Source organism: Lepisosteus oculatus, chromosome 1, assembly GCF_040954835.1.
Source record: "Lepisosteus oculatus isolate fLepOcu1 chromosome 1, fLepOcu1.hap2, whole genome shotgun sequence".
In the NCBI taxonomy this organism is placed as follows: Eukaryota; Metazoa; Chordata; class Actinopteri; order Semionotiformes; family Lepisosteidae; genus Lepisosteus; species Lepisosteus oculatus.
Window position 1 is genome coordinate 11241805 of NC_090696.1, and position 24008 is coordinate 11265812.

General features: G+C 37.4%; 2 protein-coding genes across 3 annotated transcripts in view; one reads left to right on the forward strand and one right to left on the reverse strand.

Moving 5' to 3' along the window:
• The first annotated feature begins 1572 nt into the window (after positions 1–1572).
• On the forward strand, positions 1573–22047 carry haspin (histone H3 associated protein kinase). Of its 2 annotated transcripts, none has more exons than XM_015343950.2 (18): positions 1573–2588; positions 3842–4059; positions 4622–4774; positions 5328–5453; positions 5848–6024; positions 6587–6665; positions 7623–9323; positions 9779–9950; positions 10317–10462; positions 13424–13615; positions 14355–14440; positions 15295–15357; positions 15451–15542; positions 15871–15950; positions 16604–16692; positions 18078–18220; positions 18734–18836; positions 19772–22047. In XM_015343950.2, exons 2-18 carry the CDS (start codon positions 3872–3874, stop codon positions 19974–19976), a joined length of 3795 nt encoding a protein of 1264 aa, XP_015199436.2. In that variant the 5' UTR covers positions 1573–2588; positions 3842–3871; the 3' UTR covers positions 19977–22047. The 2 variants fall into 2 exon arrangements, with proteins under 2 accessions (XP_015199436.2, XP_015199435.2); XM_015343949.2 differs by having other exon boundaries at positions 1574–2588; positions 6584–6665.
• fam184b (family with sequence similarity 184 member B) overlaps positions 22036–24008 on the reverse strand; it is a 39818-nt gene continuing 37845 nt past the window's right edge. Inside the window, exon 18 of the mRNA XM_015343951.2 lies at positions 22036–22617. Coding sequence (XP_015199437.2) covers positions 22527–22617 — 91 coding nt within the window. The 3' untranslated portion in view covers positions 22036–22526. The remainder of the gene's footprint in view (positions 22618–24008) is intronic.

Sequence of the window (24008 nt, forward strand, 5' to 3'; positions counted from 1 at the left end):
TCTTTATGGTGTATCATGTTACTTATATGTGATATTACAAATGTAGTGGAATTGTTTGAAATCTGTTTTTTTTTCCTGTTGCAGGGAAAACATTATAAGATATCGAACCTTTTTTATTTTTTTAAATGGAAACGGTGAAGGTTTTAGGGACTTAATCGGATGTAACATTGCATTCAAAATTTCTGAAGAAAGGTACCTGCAGCTTTTGGACTGGAATAATATTAGGCTATTATTATTGTTATTATTTTAAGATAATTTTAAATTACTATTTATTTCCTGTTTTAGAAATATTTGAGATGCATATATTTGGAACAGTTTTAAGGTAACTAAAGAGAATGTTGATTTTATTTTGAGAAGACAGCAAATGTTTCCAGACTAAAGCCACACAGTATGGTGGCTAGAGACACTGCTGTCTAATGGAAGAGGTATTACCAAGAGGTTCTGGCTATTTGGTTGTTAAAGATCCTACCTTTTATTTAGGGTGTTAAACTCCATGTCATGGGTAAATTCTGCTCTGGGCCTTTAAAGTCTAGTCTCCCTAAACTTTCATCCTTAAATCAGTCGGTGAAGCAGTTAATCACTTCTATTCCTGGCATGGTTCACCTACAGGGGTTCTCACTTCACTGGTGGATGATGCAGTGGTCCCTTTGTAAAAGTAAAGTGGTTTGGTAGCCTTTGGCATGAAAAGTACTACATAAAAGGAGGGCATTTAGAAAGATTTGGAAGACATGGTGCAAAAAATCACAAGCTTTCATCTTTCTCAAAAGCTTAGGGTGCAAAAAAAACAGCTTCCTCCTGTATACCTGCCTTTGTGTAAATTTCTTAAATAAGTTACTCAGGCGGTGATCACACATTGGGCTGCCAGCTCTATTGAGTTTCCTCTACTGATAAGATAACTGTTTTGAATCCGTTTCTGCTCCTGTCTGCAGACAGTGGGAGCACAGCCTGTCCTTTCTGGGTATCTTGGTTTGCCAATATCACCCAAGTTGTTTGGCTGGATTGTGATCAGTGGGCGTGAGTTTCATCTGGATCTCTCATCTTTCACCCTGTTCATGTACTCTGCCACTGTGCATTGTCTTTTTAGGGCCTGGTAGCATTTCAATTTATGTCACAGTGGGAGAGTTAGTATTGTTTGGTTTGTGCTGCAATTTGGTTGACTCTGGGCCCTGGTTTGTGGTGTTACCGTAAAAAAGGCAGTAAATCTGAGAACAGCACAGCTAAGGGTGGTATATACATACTCTTGTTCAGTGATAATTGATGGATTTTTTAAAATATGTTTTATGTTTAGTGTAAGAAGCAAAAAAAAATAAGAGCAAAGCATTATATAAGCCAAACCACTAAGGAAGTTTAAGTTAAAGATACTGAAAACTTGATAACAAAATGGTGTAAACTCTGAAGTCTTGGCTAAATTCTACTCTAGACTAGCACAGTCTGTTCAAACTTATTATATGTAAACCACAATACAGCTACAAGAAATGTCAATTATAAATCATGCTTTTGTTGCTTTGAATTATTTTATTCCACTCTTTGTGTTGCTTTTTGCAAGAAAGACTATATAAGTGCTTATTATTATGATGAATATGAGGTTGTAGCATTTTAATATTTAAATATTTTTAAATTTGGAATTATATGATATGATGACAGCCGAAGTGTGCCAGTACACCAAATATCAGCTCTCAGTGGGGTGGAGAACAAAGTAATGAAAACAATTCATAGATGGGGGTTATTACGAGGCCATGAGTGGTAAAGGCCAGGGGGAAATTTGGCCAGGATACCAGGGTAACACCTCTACTTTTACATCTCATGCAAAGGACACTACCTTTTGATCTCCCATCATTATACTGGGGCATTAGGACCCACACAGACCACTGAGTGAGAACTACTGAGTCCTATTACTGGTCCCACTTAGTTAAGCAGCAACCTTAGTTTTCCCAGGAGGTCTCCTATCCAGGAACAGGCCTGGCTCATAACTGAAGAGCTTCAGTGGGTTGCCAGTTGTAGGTTGATATACCTGCTGACTAGTAGTTGCAGTAAAAACACACAACAGGGGATGGTAGCGAGTTTAGGGTTTCAGTCAACAAAAACATATCGGATAACTCTTTGTCTAGGGCTCAGATCATAGTAAAAAGAAATGTGTATTTGATATGCCAGGAACCCCCTAGTGTTGGTTCAGTTTCATGGAGCGGAAAGTCCAGAAAAGCGCTAAGAAGTATAAGTATTAATATTGTATCTATTAACGTGTATTACTCGTTTATAGAAAAAAATCACCATGATAGAAAATATAGAAACAACAAAAATTTTTTATTGTTTTCCCATTTTTCGAAATTGTGGCTATGCATAAGCAAGTCAGTCGCAGCAATATGACGGTTTTTAGGAGGCGGTGTCTCTGGATCAGAAATACTTTTACGGATGACACTTTAATAATAACAGGATATGACGTTTCTCTTTAAGGTCTATTGGCCAATCAACATCTAAGCACATTTTTTGAATTGATGGAACCGCTTGTGTGCTCTCTTGAATGAGTTGTATAATTAAACATTTTAATAATAATAACAATGCGTTTTCAATATTTGTAACCTGTTAGCACGGTAAGGAATTGAATTCGTTGTTTTATAGTACGTAAGCAGCTGCTGCTGTAATTATCTTACGATATTTAAATGTGCCTCGTTGTTGTGTCGAGCGATTTGCCATTTTTATAACTTGAATTAGACGGATTATAGATTTCGCCCTGGGAAAGGAACGTAAAGTTTCTAATGGTGCTAAGATTACAGTATAGTCTTAAAGTAAATTGACTGCAAGAGTAACTTCTTAATGCATATAGGTAGTACGTCACTGTGAAAAAAATGTTTTCCGTAAAAGTGTTGGAAATAAAAAAAAAATGAATATGGAGAATAACAGTAATCGATTTTTGAACAAACAGTCCTGACCTCATTTCTTGATATAAACTGCTTTACGAAACTAGGCCGTCAGATTTAACTGGTGTTAACACTACAGAAACAGCTATAGAATTAAAGTTCAAAAAGCCACTTCACAGATGATGTTTAATGTAGATGACCACAGCCTGAAGTTAGGGAAGATGTACGATTGCTCGTGAGAGGAGAAAGACAGCTTGGAGAAATTACCCAAGGCAGAATGAGGTGTTTACAAAGGCCGACACGTCATTTTCCCGATGTGACCGATAGTGCCAACCATACTGTACCTTATTGTGGACACCATTAACTGATCTCCTAAGAGAGCGGCCACCTTATTTACAAATTGATTAAGGAGCAGATTTTTTTGCTAACATTTTTAACATCATTGCACTTGTAAATATTTTTTTGAGGATCAAAATAAAAACAATGATCTCAGTTATTATGCCATTTGCTGTCGAGTAAACTAGAAGGGACAGTTATACTCCAGGACGACGACAACAACAACAATACTTTATTGTTATTATAAACTTTATTTTTATATAACATCTTTACAGTGTCTTCTCAAGGCACTTTATGGAACAACAACAAGAACAAAAAAAAGCCTTGAGAGGAGATAGCAGAAGGGGGTATGGAATACACTAGGAAAGCCAAGGGGCAAAGACCAGTTAAATAAAAGCCCTTCTAAAAAGGTTTTGAGTCTAGATTTGAAGACAGACAGGTACTGAGGTGCCAAGCTATGCAGAACCTTGTAGTTGAGCATCAGAAATGTGAAATTGATACAAAAGCTGACAGAAGCCAGTGCAAGGACTCCAGGATAGGATTAATTGTGATCGCCACAAGCAAGACAGACCTGAACAAGATGGATGAAATGGCTTTCCCTTATTTAAAACCTTTATGTTGATTCATTTCTTTTTCTGTCATGATTTCAGAGAAGTAGGGGTGAAATTCAGAAAACTGGGATGAAGAAGTTTACAAGACAAGGCCCAGTGGTTTTAAAAACATACGGCAAGTATAGCAGAACATACGTGCGGAACGTGGAAGTATGGTTATCTCCCGACATCAGGCAAGCTGCGTTTTCAAGCACGTCCTGCTCGGACCTTTCCATTAATACAGATGACAACAGCAACCTGAAAACTGAGAGAAGAAAGTATGTGAAACTTGATATCGATGGAACATTAATATCTTATGTGTAACATGCAACAAGTATTGTATATTGAAATAGTTCAGGTGGGGAGCTGAGTCAGCATGCGTAGGCTGCAAAGGAATAGGTTTATTCCATGCTGAAAAGAGAAGAAAGAAAACACAACATTTCAGGCGTGGAACCTTCTTCAGGTGTGAGCCTGAAGAAGTATTTTATATAGTGAGCTTATTTTCCATAGCGTTTATTTGTTTAAGTGCAATTTCCTACAATTTACTTTAAATTTGCATGTATACCATTAGCAATCTGTTTCTAGTCTACATATGGCCTTAACATGCATTGACATGGTTTTGTTGCATGAGAAATTGTCACGTTAGTAGGTTTACTGTATTTAATAGCCCCAAATGTTCTTTTGCACGATATATAGTGTTATATGTGCATATATTTGATGTGTCTGTTCAGTGCTTGTTTGATAAATATTATGTAAATTAAATAGAATTTGGGAGAAAGACATAGAGAGAGGGTGTGAATTGTTGTACAGTCTATTTGCAATCACTGTCCTTCCGCACAGGAGACAGAAACCAAGTACCTTCGGCTCAAAGCCTACAAGAAAAGCCAAGCAAGCGGCTTTGTTAGCTTTAAAGGAAGATGATGACGACAAGGAGAGTGTATCCTTCAGCAGTGCAGTAGGAAACAAAGCAAATGTCAAAAATAGGAGAGGAAGGTAGGTTTGCTTTGAAATACCTTGAGTTTAATTTAATTACAAATTTAATGCATTTGTAAAAAAAATGCTCTTCACAGAAAACAAGGTCACGTTACTACAGTGATATGAAAAAAGAAAGTACACCTCCTTACAATTCTCTGGTTTTACATTTAAAGACATATCCAAATAAGTTCCATGTCATATATTTGCTTTTTTTCTCAAATTGTATTGGCATTTGTTCATTTGCCAAGAATTATTTTCTTTACAGCTCTATAAAGGGTTTGTTAAAATGTTGACGTTATAGAATATTGCTCTATTAGAACATATTTTTACAAATGTTAAGGAAACCAGTCAGCCTTGGTTATTCAGATTTTTCAATTTTAATAATGAATGTTGCCTAATTTTATTATTTTTTGTTTCTGGCGGACTAGAGTTACTTTAACTCAAATGAAGTTCTTACAGGAGGCTGAATATGCGTTTTGTGAGGCTGTGTTTTTAACCATTTAATTGCTCAAAAACCATTCGTTTTGCAAAACTAGAACTTCAGACTGCTGCAATGCCATTTTGTCAACAGATGCAGAAATCGAGACGGTGTGTTAAACGCAAAACAGAATATTCCAGACGAGGGAGAAGAAAGTATTTTCAGTGATGGTTTGAAAAGTGAAAAAGTAGCCACAGCTGAATTCAACAATGGCGTGAGGTAGAGTTTTTTGCCGAGTTTTTTGGGTGAAGTGTATTGGGATTGTCGGAGAAGCTGTCATGGTATCTAATTTTTATATTGATTAAGAGCTGTGAACGTATTTTTAAATTCCTAATGGACGGCAGTGTCCAAAATAGTGCGATTAATCAACCAATGTTTATTTCAGTTGGTCATTTCTTTCGCCACTCTTTTCCCCCCTAGAGTGGGATTGGTTTCAGCTGGAGGAATCACATTTATCCCTGAATAGGTTTGGCAGTTTAAAGGATGTTTTTTTTAAATCGCCTCTGCAGAGGTAATTTAATTTATCTTGATTGCCGTCTGCCTGGATTGTGAGCCCTAAAATGAATATCTGTCCTGCTAAAAACATTTTTGAATTTTCTCTCCTATAACTCAGGAAGTCGAGCACTGCCTCAAGAGCCGTGCATCGCATTTCAAAGAGGAGAGCCGCATTAACTATTAGTTTGTCCAGCTCAAGTGACTCAAGCAGCGACACAAGGCAAGGCTGTCTCGCTTTCAAGTCTGGGAAGGAGAATAAGATGGAAGAAAGTGTGAAGTCTGACATCTTCCAAAGGTGAGCATTGTTTATTGTTTTGCATATATCCTTTGCATAGTCAATTCTACTTTCTGCTTTTCAGGATTTCAGAATTATTTTTCTGGTGAACAGTCCTGAATTCCTGAACTATAGAGTTTGGAATGATAAAGAAAGGCAAGTGATATGTCAAGTTAATCTTATTTTTTCTGTGAAACTATATAAAGAATGTCTTTGAGGGTATACCGCTGCACCAGATGTACCTTGACAGTTTGGAAGTTGCCAAAACATTTCTTATTGTGATCCACAATGTCAATCTTAAGATGCTACAAAGCAGAATATACTTTGAACTACTGACAGAGTTCTAAAAATAGTAAAAAACCTGGCAGCTGTGTTTACCTACACAGTAAACAAAAAGATGTGTTGTTTACTGTGTAGGGGACTTTCAGTTTGAGGATGGTTATTTATAAGAATGGTTTGAAATTAAGTTTCAGTTGTGCTTTTGTTAATATTTAAATCTTTGCAGTGTTTTGACCAATTTGTTTTCATTTACAGATGTTTTTAAACTGACGTTATCCTGCTTATTCCCTTTTTTTTGCAGCAGGTTTGTCACCAGTCGTAGGAAAAGACTATCCAAAAAGCCAGATAACAGAAAGGAGGGACAAAAGAAGAAAAAACAAAATGTAAGAATTAATGATGGCAAAGTAGTTCAGTCATTTTTAACACTTGATTTCAGAATCGGTGATCCTGCATGTCTGTGGAGAGTAAAAGCCACGTCATAAAACAGGAAAGGTCATACCCAATTCTTGTAATTCATAGAGGTACTGCTATTTAGCGACTGATTGACCGATTAGAAAATGGGTGATTTGACCTATGAAGTATTAAACTACAAATTCTAATTAAAACCTATAAGATTTGACCCTTGTGGACTTGAGTTGCCTGTTCCCTGTTGCCCCCAGTAGAATATTGTCTTTTAATTCCTTGTCTTTCTAAATATTTCTTCTCAATAACTTCTGCACAACCTGTTTTGTTAAAGGTAATATAGGCCAGTTCATAACTATGCTCCAATCAAAGGTAATTTCTTTTGTCTGCTGAAGATTACACAGACTAAAATCTGTAGATAAATGACAGTAGTCTTGGGGTTTGTGTAGCTTGAAAAACTACAGCATTCAAAATTAAGGACATTTTCCTCAGTATTTAGAAAGAAAAATATCAAACCACAACTATTGGTTTTAAAGGAACAGGTAAAGGTTTCTTCCATGCCAAAAAGAAGAGAGAGACAATGTTTTGGCTGTGGAGCCTTTTCCAGGTGTGAAGAAGACTCCACCACAAAAATGTTGTCTCTTTTCTTTTCACAGAATTAATCTTTACCTGTACCTTGGCAGCCTATGCGTGATGATGCAGCTACCTACTTGATCTATTGGCTTTTATTAACCTTCTTAAGATATTTTTTCTGGCATTTAAAGCCAGAAATATATATAACATTCACAGGCAATCATTTTTGCCTTTCTTTTTCAAAAATTACATTTTTTGTATTTTCTGTAACACTACTGCTGAGCTGATTTTCAAGATTTAAACCGTAATTAATGAAGGAATACTACCATGTATAGAGTATAACTAACTTACATTTTCCTTTTTAGGCATTCATACCACCTAACAATTCAAATTCATCTGAGGATTTTGAGGATTTTGTGAAACCATCTCCTTTTGGTAGTTATTCAAAGAAAAAACGAAGACGACGTAATGAAGAAACGGAGAATACAAGTTCAGAGATGGCTAGCAACGCTTCTCAATACCGCAAAAGGACGAGAAATGCTTTAAAGGAGGTCTCTTTCAACAGCATATCAGACAGCGTGCTGAAAAGATGCTATAAAAAGCCTCTCCTGTCTAGCACCCCATCTGTCCTCCCTAAACCCAGCAGCAGACCTTGTGAGCACACAGTCAGTGAAATATCCTTTAGCAATGAGGAAATGGATGGTGTTCTGAAGTCCGGTGCTGAGGTAGCCGGGAGTGTCCCATCTCCCAGACAACGGGAATTTGTTGGGATGGAGGATAAGAGTCTTGAATTAAAAACTCAAAGCACCAACACATCAGAAGGTAGTATCGTGTGTCATGGGCAAACTGATCAAAAATGTGCCAAAAGCAATAAATGGACAACTCTTGCACATAGCATGGAACTTTTTTCTGAGGTTTATGGCCATTCAGATAATGACAGTGAAAAAATGAAGAAAAGCTGCTCTTCTATTGGGTGTCTTTCACAACAAAAAAGTGAAAATTCCAATTTTGTGTCAGCAAAGACCCATTTAGGTGATGTTACATCTGTGAAAGAAAGTGTACGAAACCTAAATCCTATAGTTCTTTTGGACCGTATTGAGGTATGGCAAAGCCAAAAGAAGCAAACAGGAGTACTTTATTCTTCTACTGAAGACCTTGTTCATGTTATTGATGGAAAGTTATCTGATGGGTGTTTAAGTGACAACTTCAAGGCAGATGAGAATGAATCAGATCACATTAGTTCAAATGGTAGTCATTTGACAAAACATACTAATAAGCTGCAGCAACTTAACGTACACGGCAATCTGAGAATGGATAGCATTTTCCCTTCTTCAAATGGCATGGAAGTAATAAATCAGAAAACGGGTAATATAAATGGGCAGATTGCTCCCGAAAAGGAAAGTAAATCTCGTTTCCAAGAAGTAATGAGGTTTTCTGCCTCTGTCAATGTTGGGGCACAAAACTGTGACGTTCCCCTGCAAAATGCTGATCTCACTGGAGATCAGTGCAGCAAAGACGCGTCTTGCCTTGAAGAGCAGTTTCAGAAATTTGGAAAACCTGGAAAAGAGGTCTCCGCTGCTTCTCAAGAAGAGGATTCTGTACACTCTGAGGAAGGTGGTGCTGTATCTGTGAATTGTCGCAACAACTTGCTAACCATTGACCGTGTTGCTTGCTCTAGAGTCAGTTCAGTTAATATGACAGCACAAGCTGAAAAACCCAAACGGCATCGTAAAACCAGCTGTCAAAGAAGACTGCTTTCTAATTTTTCCTCTGACCTAACTAAAACTACAAGTGTATCTGATTCCAATGCGTCCAAAGTTGAGTCCGCTTGTTCTCCTGCTGGAAAAATTGGTGGGAAAACGAAAACCCGAGGGTTTCCGAAAGAAAAACCAGGAACAGCACGAAAAGCCTGCATCAGTGGCTTCAGTGTGAGCAGGTGGACTAAGAAAGATCAGTATAAGAAACAGGGACAGAAGAAATGTTCTGTTCAGTCGGTATTCTCTGATAGTGCAGATAACTCCTTGCCTGATCTTGGCTTTGGCACTTTCATGCAGAACTCTTCAATGGTGAGTAGGAGGGTTTTGCGTGAAATTAAGTTACATCAGTTTATATTCATGAATGTAGAAACATGTTCACAAAGTTGTAACAGAATAATTTTGTCCTGCATCAGAATGGCTAAGAGAACTAGCTTTATAAATCCAGAGCTGTAAATGTCTCCAGACCTGTGCAGTCCAGTAAACAGCATGCTTTCAAGTCCATTGTGGTAATTAATAAGTATAGTTCTATCCACAGCGAATGCATAGTATTTGTTTTCTGTGCTACATGAAATGTGAAAGTATTCACTCTTGCATGCTTGTGTTGTATCTATTTGTTGAATAATTGGTTAATGGCTCATTAATGTATGTTGAAATAGTGCCTATATTGTGTCATGTGTAAACATTGAACTGTTTAGATTTTAGGGTTCAGAAATAGACCTTAGACATAACTGTGATGTGTTTGTGTTTACTGTGTTCATTTCTAGGGTAATTTGAAAAGCTGGTTGCATGGTACCAATGCAGTGCTTCAACAGACTCCAGTGGGTAAAGGGCAAATCAGAAGGCCATCTCTGTTGTCCTTCTTCTCACCTGAAACTCTGACCACCAATAACTGGTCAAGACTTAAAGCTGCCCTCTCGGTGCACAAAAAACAAAAAGGTACGTGCATCTTAATACAGTACACGACAGTTTATAACAACAGTATTTTCCAGAAGGTGTAATCTGTCTGTCACAACACTCAAACACAGAAAAACGTTATTGTGCAAATTAATTTTGGAGTCTCAAAATGAATGAAATAAAGTGCTGGAGTTCAACATAAATCTGGTTTGTAACGTTTTAATTAATTGCTATGACGGGTGTGTAGAGCAGGTACAGTGGGACTAACAGTTCAGTTGCACAACAGAATACCTGGGTGAGGAGCCATGTAAAATATGAATTAATTAATGCAACAGGTTTAAGCAGGTGTCATCTTTGACAGCTGTAAATGTAAATACTTGTTCACAGCTGTTATTTATCCTGCTTCAGCTGTCATGACTCCAGAAAAGATGATCTGCCATAACCAGGATTCTCTAGAAAATGTTTGGCAAAACAAGAGTAACGCGCTTGAGGCATTTACCACACCACGAATATCCAAGCTACGGTTTAAGAGAGACACTGGAGGCTCCTCTCTGGTAAGTTCCCAGGCTTGAAATCTTTTCACTTCTTTACGATGCAGTTTTGCCCAATCCTCGTCCTGTTCAGGTTATTTTTTCAGTTAAAGCTGAAGCTTTGATTACACCCAATTTGTGTTCAAAGTACACAACTATATTAAAATTGCACCCAGTAGTGGAGTGGGCTAGTCTTGAATTGGCAGTCCCAAAGACGCAAAGCACACATTGTAATACTATATCTGCACAGTCACTGAAAGGGTCGAGAGCATGAATGTGGCCCAGGTTTTTTCCACTTAATACTCTTTTCCAACAAAGTTATGTTACATCAAATATACACTGGCTTTTAAGTGCTTATTGTATCAATTTGTGTATACCTTTTTCTATTGTTTTAGCGTCAAACACTTTAAAATGATGACCTGAAAGGCACTGTATAAAATAAATCTTAATCTATAAGGATTTATTTGTGGTAACTATCTTGCCATTTTTGACTAGAACTACTTAGATCTTATCACTTTTTTTTTTGTTTTGAGATCCACACTTTGATTATATAAACGGTAAGAGCATAGAGACTTAAGGAAAAAATGTCTGTTAAGAAAATATCACCAGTTTATGTTACAGATGTTTGTTACAAATTCAGTTCCTTATCACTAAATATGAAATAATGTTCCAGCTGTTGAGGTGTTGTCAGAATCTGGAGACAACGGTTAACTGGCTAATGTTACAATTTGCAGTTCTAAGGATCTGTAAAGCAAAGTAGAAACAGGTATTTTCTCAGATGCAGGGGGACTGAGACACATCAATCAAAGGAATTGTATGGTTTACCTTGATAAAGTTCTTGCTAAACCCATTAAGAGTCTAGGCACAGTGGGCAAAGAGACAGGTAGACAGGGAAGAGAAGAACACAGAAGGGGAAAAAAGGGAGACACTGAAGGAAAGATGCCCTTGTTCAGTTCAACTTTAATTAACCTTCTACTTAAGTATGTGAACCTTATCAAGAGAGCTTGCCATTCTATTGTTTTTAAAAATGATTTCCAGTATAGAGATTCCCTAGGTTAAAAACAATCTCCTGATCAGTGGATGCAATTTTTAGAATTGGGATAGGATCCCATTCGCTTTGTAAGATGTGGATTTATAAAGAGACTGAAATGTAGTCTGTATTCTGTTTAGTTTAGATGGCAGGTTTATCTCTTGTTGGCCTGTATAGGTGTTTCATAGGATCTTTGAATGCCTGGTAGCTGTATGTTTTTTTTTAATTGGTCAGAACATAGGCCTCTGAGATGCCTTGTTTGTAAATTGAGTAACTTGTCAGTGTGTGTTCTCGTCATTGTTCATACAGTATATTTTTATCCAAGTTCGCCTATGATTTACTTCCCTAAAGCTGTCATCAAACAATGAACTCAGGTGCCTCTAAATATACCAGTCTTTTGGGTATATATCCTGCTCAGTCTGCTTTTGCTTCTTTAAACTACATTTTTAATAAACACTACTGAAGATATTTGAATTTTAAGGGACAAAACATTATTTAACACCCAGAGGTTTAGCCTATTCATACAGTTTAATATTCTAACTTTTGATGACTTAAGCTTTTTTGTTCTGGGCACCAATGTTCAGAGTTTTTATACAATCTGAAGTGTGAATCAGAAGTGTTTAATCTTTTGTTTGCATTATATTATTGTTACAGCTTTGGGTGACTGGGAAGTGTCTCTAAAATTATAGATAATTTGTGTGACACTGGGAAGAGTAAACACTTCTAACTTCCAAGCAGAGAGGATGTTTGCTGAGGTCTGGGGTTCCCTTGAGCAGAAACAATTGTAAAGTTTATTTTAGTATGCTCAGGCAAGTTGTGGATTAATGATTGCAAAGGAGCAGGGCAGAAAGACATACAGTAGTATAAGTTTACCTTAAGAGCACAGGAGAGAAAGAAGCAGGAGGAAGGAGAAAGAAACAAGGAGAGCAGGGAGAAGGGAGAGTCCACAGGAGTTGGGACTTGAAGCTTGTGCCAAGCGAGAGCCCCTACTTCTTGATCATCCAAATCAAACCTCACTGGAGCTAAGTATTTGAACCTTGCTAGAGAGAGCGTGCTATTCTGTGTTTTAGGGAACTTGGGTTTCCTGGTACCTCAGTTAGAAACGTCTTTCCTGTTAGGGTGCATTTAATGGATAGGGATATAGGCTCCCGTTTTTTTTTTTGTGGCGTCCATGGTGCAGAAAGAGAGATTTAACTGGAGGTTGCTTTGTGTTTAGTTAGGAGGCAGCTCATCTCTTGTGTGGCCTCTGTAGGTATATAAAGAGGTTAGTGCTTAGTAGCAGTCTGGGGTTTCCTGGGAGACCAGAATGTTAGGCCTCTGAAACGCTTTATTATTGTCTGTATATAATGTAATTTTGTATGTTGTATGTTTTGTGTCTTGTGTAGTTTATTGTAATAAATATTTGTTTTAACCAAGTGTGCCTGGATTATTACTCCTCTCAACAAAGCTGTTCCAGAGAATAAAGAATTCATATGCCTCTAGTTATACCAGCTGCTCAGGTATATGGTTAGAAATCACAAGTTGGGGGTTATAAATAATTATTTCATTTATTGACTAAACTGCTCTGTCAATTGCTGATTTTTACCGGTTTCGTAACCCCCCCCCCATTTGTAACATTATTCTCAGATTAAAAAAGAGCAGTATTACTGCTTTTTAGAAGATATTTTTTTTTTGATTTGATGATATAATGCTCTGATGTGCATAAAAGCAGAAAACGTTTTGTTTAGAAAAACATTTCACTTTGTTTTGTATCTTTTCCTGTTTCAGGCCTCAAACTGAAAAATAATCCTGTCAAATTGCAGAAAATAAAAAAGAAACAAGTAAACCTCAATAAATTAGTAGAGATTCAAAACTGCTACCATTGTATTTCATTTTGAAGTCTCTAAAGGCTGAAAGTTACTTGCATTCCAATGATGAAAAGTGTTAATGAATGAAATGCCTGCGTTGTCTTTCAGAATGATGGCAATTCAATGGACGAGATCACCGACGAAGAGAAAGTTTATCAGGAATGCCAGCAGGAAGGCCCTATAACTTTTCAGCAGTGCATTCCACCAGATAAAATGAAGCTGTGTAAAAAGATTGGTGAAGGAACTTTTGGAGAAGTGTTCTCAACTACCAACAGCAAAAAGGAAACTGTAGCTTTAAAGGTATATTATCTTTATATACTGTAATAGTTCAAGTAGGGCATTGCGTTAGCATGCGTAGGCTGCGGAGGAACAGGTAATGGGTTTATTCCATGCTGAAAAGAAAGGAAACAACGTTTAGGCTGTGGGGCTTCAGGTGTGTCTTTATAGAATATGTATTTACAAATTTAGTAGAGTTACAGCTATCTTCTATAACATTCTTTTAAATTGCTATTGAACGGCAGTGTTTTGTGAATCAGTTTTTTAGTTTTTTTTCTTGCGCTTAATACGTGCTTCCTGAGTAGCTCTTTTTGATTGATGTGACTCTGTTTTGACAGAATTAAATCATGTTAAAGAGCAACATTTCTATATGACATTTAAACAGTAAGATGCACTTACTATTTTCTTAGTACTCATTAGAAAACATCAACAAATGTTCTATAGTTCCTGTTACAATGTTTCCTCAGTGTATTTCTTCTGAGCTAGAGTGTATCCGCATTTTGTTTGGATACATTTTAAAAGAGAAGTTTATACCTTCTTATCTTAAATATGGCATGTATGTATTTAACAATGGTTATTTATCTTTGGTTTTCAAACACCTATGTACATGCTTTGAAAATATTATACATTTCCTCATTGTAGAATACATTTTTTGGGTTTAGTAATATACCAAGCCTTTTCAAAGCAACAGATATTGGGTTTTACTTTCTTGTAAAAAAAAATGTTTTGTGAACTAACACCAACCCGTTGATTCTATCTGCAGATCATACCAATTGCGGGGCATCAGAAAGTGAATGGAGAAGATCAGAAGACATTTGCTGAAATACTTCATGAAGTCATTATTTCAAAGTATGTTTAGTCTGAGATGGATTTATGGTGAAACATTTATTAAATCAAAGTACAATTCATGTAAAACCACAGGTTGGTTAGGAAATAATACCTCAGAAAACAAAAATATCAAAACTCCTTTTTATTTTATTTGGACTGTGCAGGTTATTTCCCCATATTTCCACTTACTGTAGTATTGCCAGTTGTTCTAAGATTGGTCTCCCCTGCAGCAGTAACTGTATCAACCTGGGATAGAATGAGATCCTTCTCAGACACAGCCTTTGCTATTTTGCAAGATCCACAATGCCTAACAGGAAAGGTAGTACCATTTAAACAGGAACAACACTAGTGTCACTACAAGCCTGCAGGCTCACAAGTCTTAGGAGTACAATTGTCGGACAGAAAACTGTGAGAGCTCTGACACTCTATCGGTTGTCACTATCTAAGTGGTGATGCACAGGCTCAAACTCAGACATGTGCTCTGAGCTCCTGCCTTTAGTGGTTGAGCTACTTTGAAGCCCTCTATGTAGGAAATGTCTATGCAGAACATTTCAGGGATGGAAATCAAGATAAATTGTATGATCCATTTTCTGTTTTACTAGCTTGCATAATTTGAACAAAATTTACAATGGAAGGAATTGTGAATTAAATTTGTATTATTATAATTTAATGCCCATTTATTCAGCTATGGTTATAAGGATGAAATGTGGAACATCTGATGCTGGATTACTTTATCCTTTAGTTTTAGGACCCTAGAGTGGTTGCCACAAGTTTTTCACCTCTGAAGTTTAGTATCCATTTCCATCAGTTATTTCGAGATGAAGAAAATGTTTTTTTGTATTTTTCTTACTTGATTGTTTTATTTTTGTCTTTAGGGAGTTGAGCAGCTTAGGTGAGAAGGAAAATAACCAAACGGAAGGTTTCATCACATTAAATAAGTAAGTTCTTAACCTTTGGCAGTTTTGTTCTTTGATACCATTCTTTTATTCATATGTGTGTATTAAAGGAGCTCATTTCCATTTTTATTTTAGCTTGCACTGTGTTCAAGGGTCATATCCAGAACAACTCCTTAAGGCCTGGGACAAATTTGACAGAGAAAGAACTTCAGAAAATGATCGTCCTGGTAAGACTTAATATTTTACAACGTTTTTTGTAAAACAGATTGTGTAATGCCACTGAAACCTTAATCAAAACAGATTTTTTGTAAACAGTAGTCTGTAGTGTCACTGGTTTCCTGCTAACATCAACATTTAATTTTGTGAGCTTCGGATCACAATAATCACTCTGGAGCTTTGTAACTTACTTAGTAATGTAGCTTGCTTTTATACTATCTTTACTAATTCTCAGATCAACCAGGTAGCAGCAACAGAAACAGAATGGGATAAATGGGCTGGAAGGCCTCCTCTTATCTGTAATATTTCTTATGTTTCAATTTTAATTTATCGATCCAGACTTCTTTGGAAGCGACCAGCTTTTCCTTATCCTGGAGTTTGAATTTGGCGGCAGTGATCTGGAGAATATGAAAGGCAAGGTAAGCGGAGTGCTTTCATGTGCGGAGCATGTATAAACTATACTGTCAGTACATTCAGAGACAAAGAAGGAAGTAAAGAGGAGGAGGAATATGTCACGCAAACAGGAAGAATGGAACAGGGAAGTAGATGGGAGTGAACTAACAGTTTGAAAATTGAAAGCAGTTTTATGTAGATCAAGTTTTATCGGATCATTGCCCGTTAAAAGGGCAGCACAGTGGCGCAGTGCTCTGGGACCCTGGGTTCAGATCTGGACCTTAGCTGCTATTGGGGTGGAGTTTGCATGTTCTCCCCGTGTCCGCATGGGTTTTCTCTGGGTGCGCTGGTTTCCTCCCGCACTCCAAAAACATACTGGTCGGTAAACTGGCTTCTGGAAGAGTTGGCCCTGCTGTCCGAGTGTGTGTGTGTGTCTGTGTTTGTATTTGTCTGCCCTGCCGATGGACTTGTCTCCTGTCCAGGGTGCGTCCTCCCTTGCACCCATTGCTTGCCAGGATAGGCTCCGGCTCCCCTATGACCCTGAATTGGATGAAGCAGTTAGAAGATGGAGGGCTTAGCAATTACATGATTTAATAGCCTTGCGAAATTCTTGAAACTTGCTTCCAGTATATGCATAGGTGTGCTAATTCATCTTTAAAACCCTCTTCCCCTTTTGAAGCTGTCTTCGCTGGTTGTTGCAAAAAGTATTTTGCATCAGGTGGCTGCTGCTTTGGCTGTAGCTGAAGAAGCCTTGCATTTTGAACACAGGTAAGAGTTTACATAAAAATGTATGCGAGGGTAAAAATGCCAAGTGGCTGTTTGGCTCAGCTAGCCTGGCTAGCATCGAATTGATCAGAGGATCTCATGCAACCCCCCCACTGCCTTCTGTTAAATTTGGTTTCAGTTGTCCTTTGGTTTGTGATGCACTGTTGATTCAGAAGAAATCAGTTTTCTTGATTTTGTCAATGTTTTTGGCGCTTCTGAATATTGAATTGGATCCTCTGGTAGTCCTCTGTTTTAAAGACTAAAAAGCTTCAATCATTTTAGCCTATGTTTGACATTCCTTTCAACATCAGGAATTGATATAGTTGCTCTTCTTTGAACTGATTCTAAAGCAGCAATGTCTTAACAAAAAATGTACAGTATAAAATGTTTGCTAATTTTTAACTTAAAAAAAGGAACACCATATTCTGAATCTGTCTTACTACTGTAGCATATTGAACAATTTTAACCTAACATCCCTGGATGATGTTTAAATCATCACTAGACAATGTTGTAGTCCTATTACTTTAATCATCTTTTAACATTGTTTGTCTTTTGTATTGCTTCCATACGTGGTCTAGTGGACACATCATCTATGTCAACGGACAAACCCAAGTCTTTTTTTATAGCTTCTCTGAACTCAGTGTATCCCATTTTCTGTCTGTGGTTTTGGTACCTGTAAATATCACTCTGCACTTGACTTCATTGAATCTTTTCTTCCCAGTTTTTACTAGGTCTTGATTTCTAAATCAAGTGTTTGATAACCCTCCTATTTGGGTATCGTCTGTAAACAAGACTATATAACTGTACCAGGATTTAGATCACTGAAACAAATCAACACAGCAGTGGTTTTAATTCAGACCACTGTGGTACTCTATTAATAACATTTGTCTATTCACCCCTAAATATTTCATTAGTTTTTGATGTATTTTAGTTAAAAAATAAAAAGAATGCAATCCACTATCGAACTAAAAAGAATTAAAGGGGTCGGTGTAGCTGATATTGGGAATCCTGGCTCTACACATTAGCAACAGTTCAGCAGCCTGGATCTTGAAGGTTTGTTTCCATATTGACTTGCTGACTTTCTCAATTGATAATTCTGAAAAGGTGTGAATAGATTTTAGGTGGGATTTTTTCATCTTTCCTTACATTGGTCCTGTTTAGTCGACAGTTCTCCTTAATGTAATAAGGAGTCCTGTATGTAATGTCCTTAATATTGAACAAGAAATGTACTAACACTTGACTACATAAAGATTGCTCATTTTAACTTCAACATGTTTAACACGTTCTTTTCTCCTTGTAACACAATTAAAAGCAAAAAAACTTGAATGGAATGTTGCTGAATGGTAAACGTGCATACCTACCATCTAACCTGTGCTTCTAATTCCTAGGGATTTGCACTGGGGCAATGTCCTTGTGAAGCCCACCAAGGAAAAGGAGGGCAAATACACTCTGAATAGGACACCAGGCAGCTTTGAGACCAGCGGTGTTCATGTGAACATCATTGACTATTCACTCTCCAGATTGGAAATAGGTCAGCTGATGTATTTTTCCACCTGTATCGTGGTTGAGGAGTTTAATGTTTACACTTTATGGAATCACAAAGGCAATGGTGCCTTTACAGTAAATCGGTTTGTTGATAGCAAAGAATGATGTTGAAATGATTGTTTCAATAGCCATTTGTGTCGAATCTGTGTAGGCAGTATTTTAATCCTAATTTTATAGTAAATGTGGCAGATCTGCTGTGCTTATTTACTGTAACTGAAGCACTGACTTCTGCTTTATTTAGATAAACCGATATGTCAATTTTACCTTTTGGGGACTGCTTTCCCCAAATGCAAATCCCACATTATATGAAAGTATTTGCATGTTTGCTTTTGCTTAATATTTTAAAATGGAAATTTGATTTAAATCTGGAGATCTCTGTTTGTTTGTCTCCAAATTGTAGTGTCCACATGATTAAGGCCTGGTTTACTGTGATTATTGTGGTGTTCCCTGTACACAGATGTGCATTAATGCTAATAAATGGTCTGTTTTCAATCCTCAGATGGCCTGACTGTTTCCTGTGACATTTCGAGTGACGAAGAACTCTTCATGGGAAAGGGAGACTATCAGTTTGAGATATATCGTAAAATGCGAGAGGAAAATGGGTAAGTCTCTCATTGATATTCATGATAAACACAATTTACCAGTTTCCTAAAAATTGCCACATGCTTGGGCGAAGAATTCTGGAATTTAACCTTTTGCCACGCTATTTTAAATACACGGCCGAAGGCAAAATTTTAAATGTTCCTCAGCTTTTATAAATATAGCAGAGCTTCTGTAAGTTTACATTCATTTTGTCACAACCTGTAATGGTACAATATTGTATTTTGGTAATATTAGAGAATAAGCTGCTGTCTTAAACTGCAGAACTGTGTCAATATCTTCAATTAGTTCCACTGAATGGAGATTTTTTATTGTTCTCTCTTATGTCTCAAGGATTTATCAAGTACTTAAACAGTTTAAACATGCAACAAAACTTACCAAAACTCATTCAAATATTTTTTATAGTATGACATGGACTAACTAATAGGCATTTGGTTGCAGCAAGAGTTACTCTTTGTAGGTCTAACATTTAACCTCTTGCAATGAAGTATTTAGCAGTGAGGACATAAACGAGGCCCAGGTCATGTCACTAGCTGACTGTGACTTGGATTCCCTGTTCCCAAGTAGCAGCGCACTATTAGCTAAGTACTGCTGGGAGTTGGGTTGGGATTAGTCAACCGCAGCTCTTGCTTCACTCTGGTGAGATTGCAACTCCTGTTATGTCCTAAGCGCCTACATGCTTGTGTAGTTATGTCAGAGAGGAAGGAGTTGTCAAAAGGTATGATGGTGAATGACGTGATGTGTGTGTGTGTGCATGAGTGGGGGGCAGGGGAGATGGTCTTTCTTCATTCTCTCCATGTGGTACAAGAGTCATTACCGTGAAACCAAATCAGTTGGCACTTCCAAACTGGATGGGTCTAAAATGAGAAATCCGTAAAAGTCCAGGTTTGCATCTTTGGAAAGGCTTCTAAATCCTGCAACTTTTTTTTTCCCCCAGCAATATCTGGAGTGATTATAACCCTCACACAAATGTGCTATGGCTCCATTACCTGAGCGACAAACTGCTTCAGATGACCTACAAGAGAAAAGCCACAACAAATCCCCTGAAGAAAATGAAGGCAAGCCTTGTTCAGTTCCACAGAGAAGTTTTGCAGTACCAATCAGCAACTCATGTTTTGCAGAACTGTAGCTTGTTCCAGTGAGCTGTGCTAGTTAAGAACTAATACATTCCTTTTGACTGTATTTATTTTTATGTTTACAAGAGTTTCCTTTTTTGTGGTGGTTTCTGAATGTGTGAGGGATATTCTGAAAATTTTGATCACTGACTTGAAACATTACAGACTGTTTAAATCTAACATTTAGTGAATACCGAGTGGCATTAAAAGCACTACAGGTGTATATGAAATCAACAGCATGTGTTGCATTTTTAATGCCTCTCAGTTTCTGTATCAAACATTTTTCCCATGCAGCTCCCTTTCTTAGTAGTGGACTTATCATACTACTCTCAACCACTTTTCAAATGGATCTCTTTCACTTGATACCTTCAAAACGCATGCCTTTTAGATGTTGCATCAATATGAAAGGCTGTTAATTCTGGACTGTACAGTACCTGTGGTGACCTATTCGGCCTGGAGGTCTGTTTTGGGCAGTGTGGTGATACAATATGTCTTGAGGCAAAATCTCTTGAATAAGGCAGTGTTTTTATGATCTCCTTTCAAGGGCGATTCTGGTGCCAGACTTCACTATCCAAGATCAATAAAACCTGGGTAGCTCTCCTGGTTAAAGGGGTGTGATGTTGTATAAACATTAGATGAATGTCTGGTACAAATAGTGTTTTCCAAATTGTTTAAAGACTTTTAATAAAGCATTTTCAAAACATTTGGAGTATCCCTCATAAGACAAACTAGCACACGGACTGTGTATACTGTGCTTATCTTTTTCTAATTAAAACCAGCAGAACAAAGTGCTGTGCTAAAAATTAAGTGACGCTCTGTAGTTAAGAAATGTAAATACAGCCATGGCACATGCAGGGGTACAAAGCTGTAAATCCAACACCGAAGGATAATCCAGAGTTTCACAGTTCCTTCCAATGTAATCACTTCTACTGCAATAACCATGCAAGCCAATCACCATTATTTCTTTGTCTTTTTTATGTTTGTAGTTAAAGAAAAATAATTAAAAAAAAGTTTTTTATTGTGCCTGAAAAATCTTTGGATATTGTTTGCTTGTAAAAATTAAACATGACATTTTTTACCATTTCTTTGTACATTGCTCCAAAGACAGCCGCTGTCTAGGATATTATCATGCGTTTCTGAATTGGTTAAATTTGTTACCTTCACTGCTTGCCTCTCTGTCATATTAACCCGTCTTCGATAATTCATGCTACTTATTGGAGCTGTTACATTAAAAATAGTTCAGAATCCCTTAACCTTCGCAAGAGACCAGGCTAAACATTTAATAGAACAATTGTGTGTAATATTATTATTGCTGTACTAATTTCTGTATACATTTCGTGAAAATCTATGAAAGCATAACATTGCAAACACAAAATCATGGTTTGCACTTAGGATTGTATTTATGCCAAATAGCATTTGTGAAAAGGATCCCAAGACGCAGAGAGAGAGAGATATACTAAAACAAGGAGTTGGCTTTAATTACAATTAGGCAACTTCTCATACAGTATACTGGAAGCAGGTTCTTAAAACATAGGTGTTCTAATTCATTTTTATATCCCTCTTCCACTTTTGAAGATGTCTTCGCTGATTGTTGCAAAAAGTATTTTGCATCAGGTCACTGCTGCTTTAGGCTGTAGCTTTAGCTGAAGATGTTTTCTGCAGCAGTGTGCCTGTGGGATGTTGCCTGTGGTGGTCTCTGTGCACTCCCATTTCCCCTGCATGGCCTCCTGTACTCCACCTGCAATCCAGCAGGTGAGAGTTCCCAGGAGTGAAAACCAGAGATGCTTACAGCTCTTGTGCCAAACATTTGTATTTTTCCATCTTCCAGATATTCAGCTGCAATGTAGATAAGTTAGATCTGTGGTAGGGAGTAGTTTACTTTCTTGACAACAGAACAGCATTGGTCGGGCCTGTGGGGGGAGAGGGGTGTGTTCTTTCTCCAGCTATCTGCTGGCATTGTCTTGGACCCCTTATTGTATTCTTTTCTGTTCTGGTGTTTTCCAAACCTGTCTTCAGGACCCCCCACCCATGATGTTTTTAGATGTTTTTACAGTGGTTTACCTTGTGTAATAAATGTTATGTCCGGATTTTACCTAAATTACAAGCCGTCTTGCATATGTTTTATGTTATTACAGCAGTAAAGAAAATCTAGGCTTGGACTGGTAGTTGGGGTGTGGTGGGGGGCATTGCCTGGAACAGATTTGGGAAACCCATGGCTTAGAACTAGGATTGAGAAATTACCTGACTGATGAAATTGACTTGTTAGGACCAGAGCTCAGCTTGTTCTTAGTACTTAGTCAATAGTTAAACCACTGTGAAAAACCCTGTAGTTCCAGCAGTGTTGCAAACAAATCTCATCCAGTGAAAATGGCACAAACTTACAAGGACAAACTCCAAAAATAATTTAATTCACATCCCTTTTCACACAAATTGACTGGTTTCCGACTTTTCTTATACAGTATTTTCTATTACGTTAATCAGTGAGAAAAGGTGTTTTTCTGTATGTGCAAACAGCTTATTAGAAGTATTTTATTCTAGGTTTTAGGATCATTTTAATGTACAGAAGGTTCATTAATCTTAGAAGGAGAAGTATTTGGTAAACCACTCCTGACGTTGAGGATCCTGAACTTCAGCTCCTTGGTCAAGGCATTTCTGTTCCACTGGGCTTCTGAAAGATACAAGATTAGTTTTGCTGTATTCCACTTAAATCATAGAAGACACTTCCGCCATTTCAGCATTACTATGTTGGAAATTATGTAGCTTAGAGGAATTGAACAGTTTGCCTTAGCAAATTTAATTACCTTAATCCCTATTAAAAGATAGACTATACACTATACAGAGATTTTGTATTCCTGACCATGTCACAGTTATATTGTAATAGTTTAAGATAGACAATGTATGTAAATTATGTTTAAACACTGGTGTTTAATACCCTTTTCCAGAACCCATTTAATAATGCACTCCCCTCTGTTCAATCATGTTCCATAGGAATACTTCCTTAATACATTCTTGTTCAGTTGTATTTTGCTATCCTGGCAGCTAAAAGTTACATGAATTCAGATCAGTACATGGCTTTGACCATACTTGTGAACCTCACAATCAGCACGCTCTTCACAAAAAATATATTTGCGCAACAGAACAGCTGTCTTTCTGAGTTGTCCTTGTCGCCATCCAGCATTAAAGGCTAATTGGAGAGAAAATAATGACAGGATGTGATGCAGCTGGTTCTAGTTAGGTTCTTCTATAAATAGGCAGAAAACACAGAAGAAGGCGTGTCTCAGTGAGAAGGGCCTCTCTGTTAGACCAGTTTTGAATTCACAGTTGGCACTGAATTCAGGTCACAAAATACAAGATGGTTATATTGTAAGGACATTTCCAAACGGTAAGGGATAAGATTATTTTAAGATGAATGAAGGAAGAAGTGTGGTTTGCTCTTCCTTTGAAAAAAATTAGCTACTTTCATTCTCTGGCTCTCTCTCCAAAGGGCTGGTTTGCTCCATTGGCAAGAGATGTAAGATTTGGGTAGGTGGAATAACTTCAGCCACTGGTTCTGGCTGAAGGAACCTCATTATGTTTTTAACAAACCTGGAAACCAGGCAGGCAAAGTGAGGTATGTGATTTAATAACACCAGGGTTCGACCAGCCTCAGCCCAGCTCTGTGATTCCCTGGACAGTTATATCCAGTTTAGGAACATGAATGGCTAAAAGACCCGACTATACGTTGGTCCTCCCTTGCCACATGCCACAAAGAATCTGATAATGGTTTTAAAGTAAACTCTTTAAAAAATCACAATATATGACACCATCTTACATTTTGTTGGAGTTTGGGATACCAGCTTTAGAAGATCTCATTTCCCATCCATTTTTAGGTTTTGGGGGGGGGAGTTCTATACATTTATGGGAAAGAAAGGAGTAAGAAGGGTCAAACCTAAAAATATATCTTCTGGCTGAACATTTTAACCACCTCGGTAGGGTGTACATTTTTAAGTCACATAATGTAATGTTTGATTATGATCAAAGTCGCTGAAAAAGCTCCAAGGCTCTTTCTAAGGTTTCGAG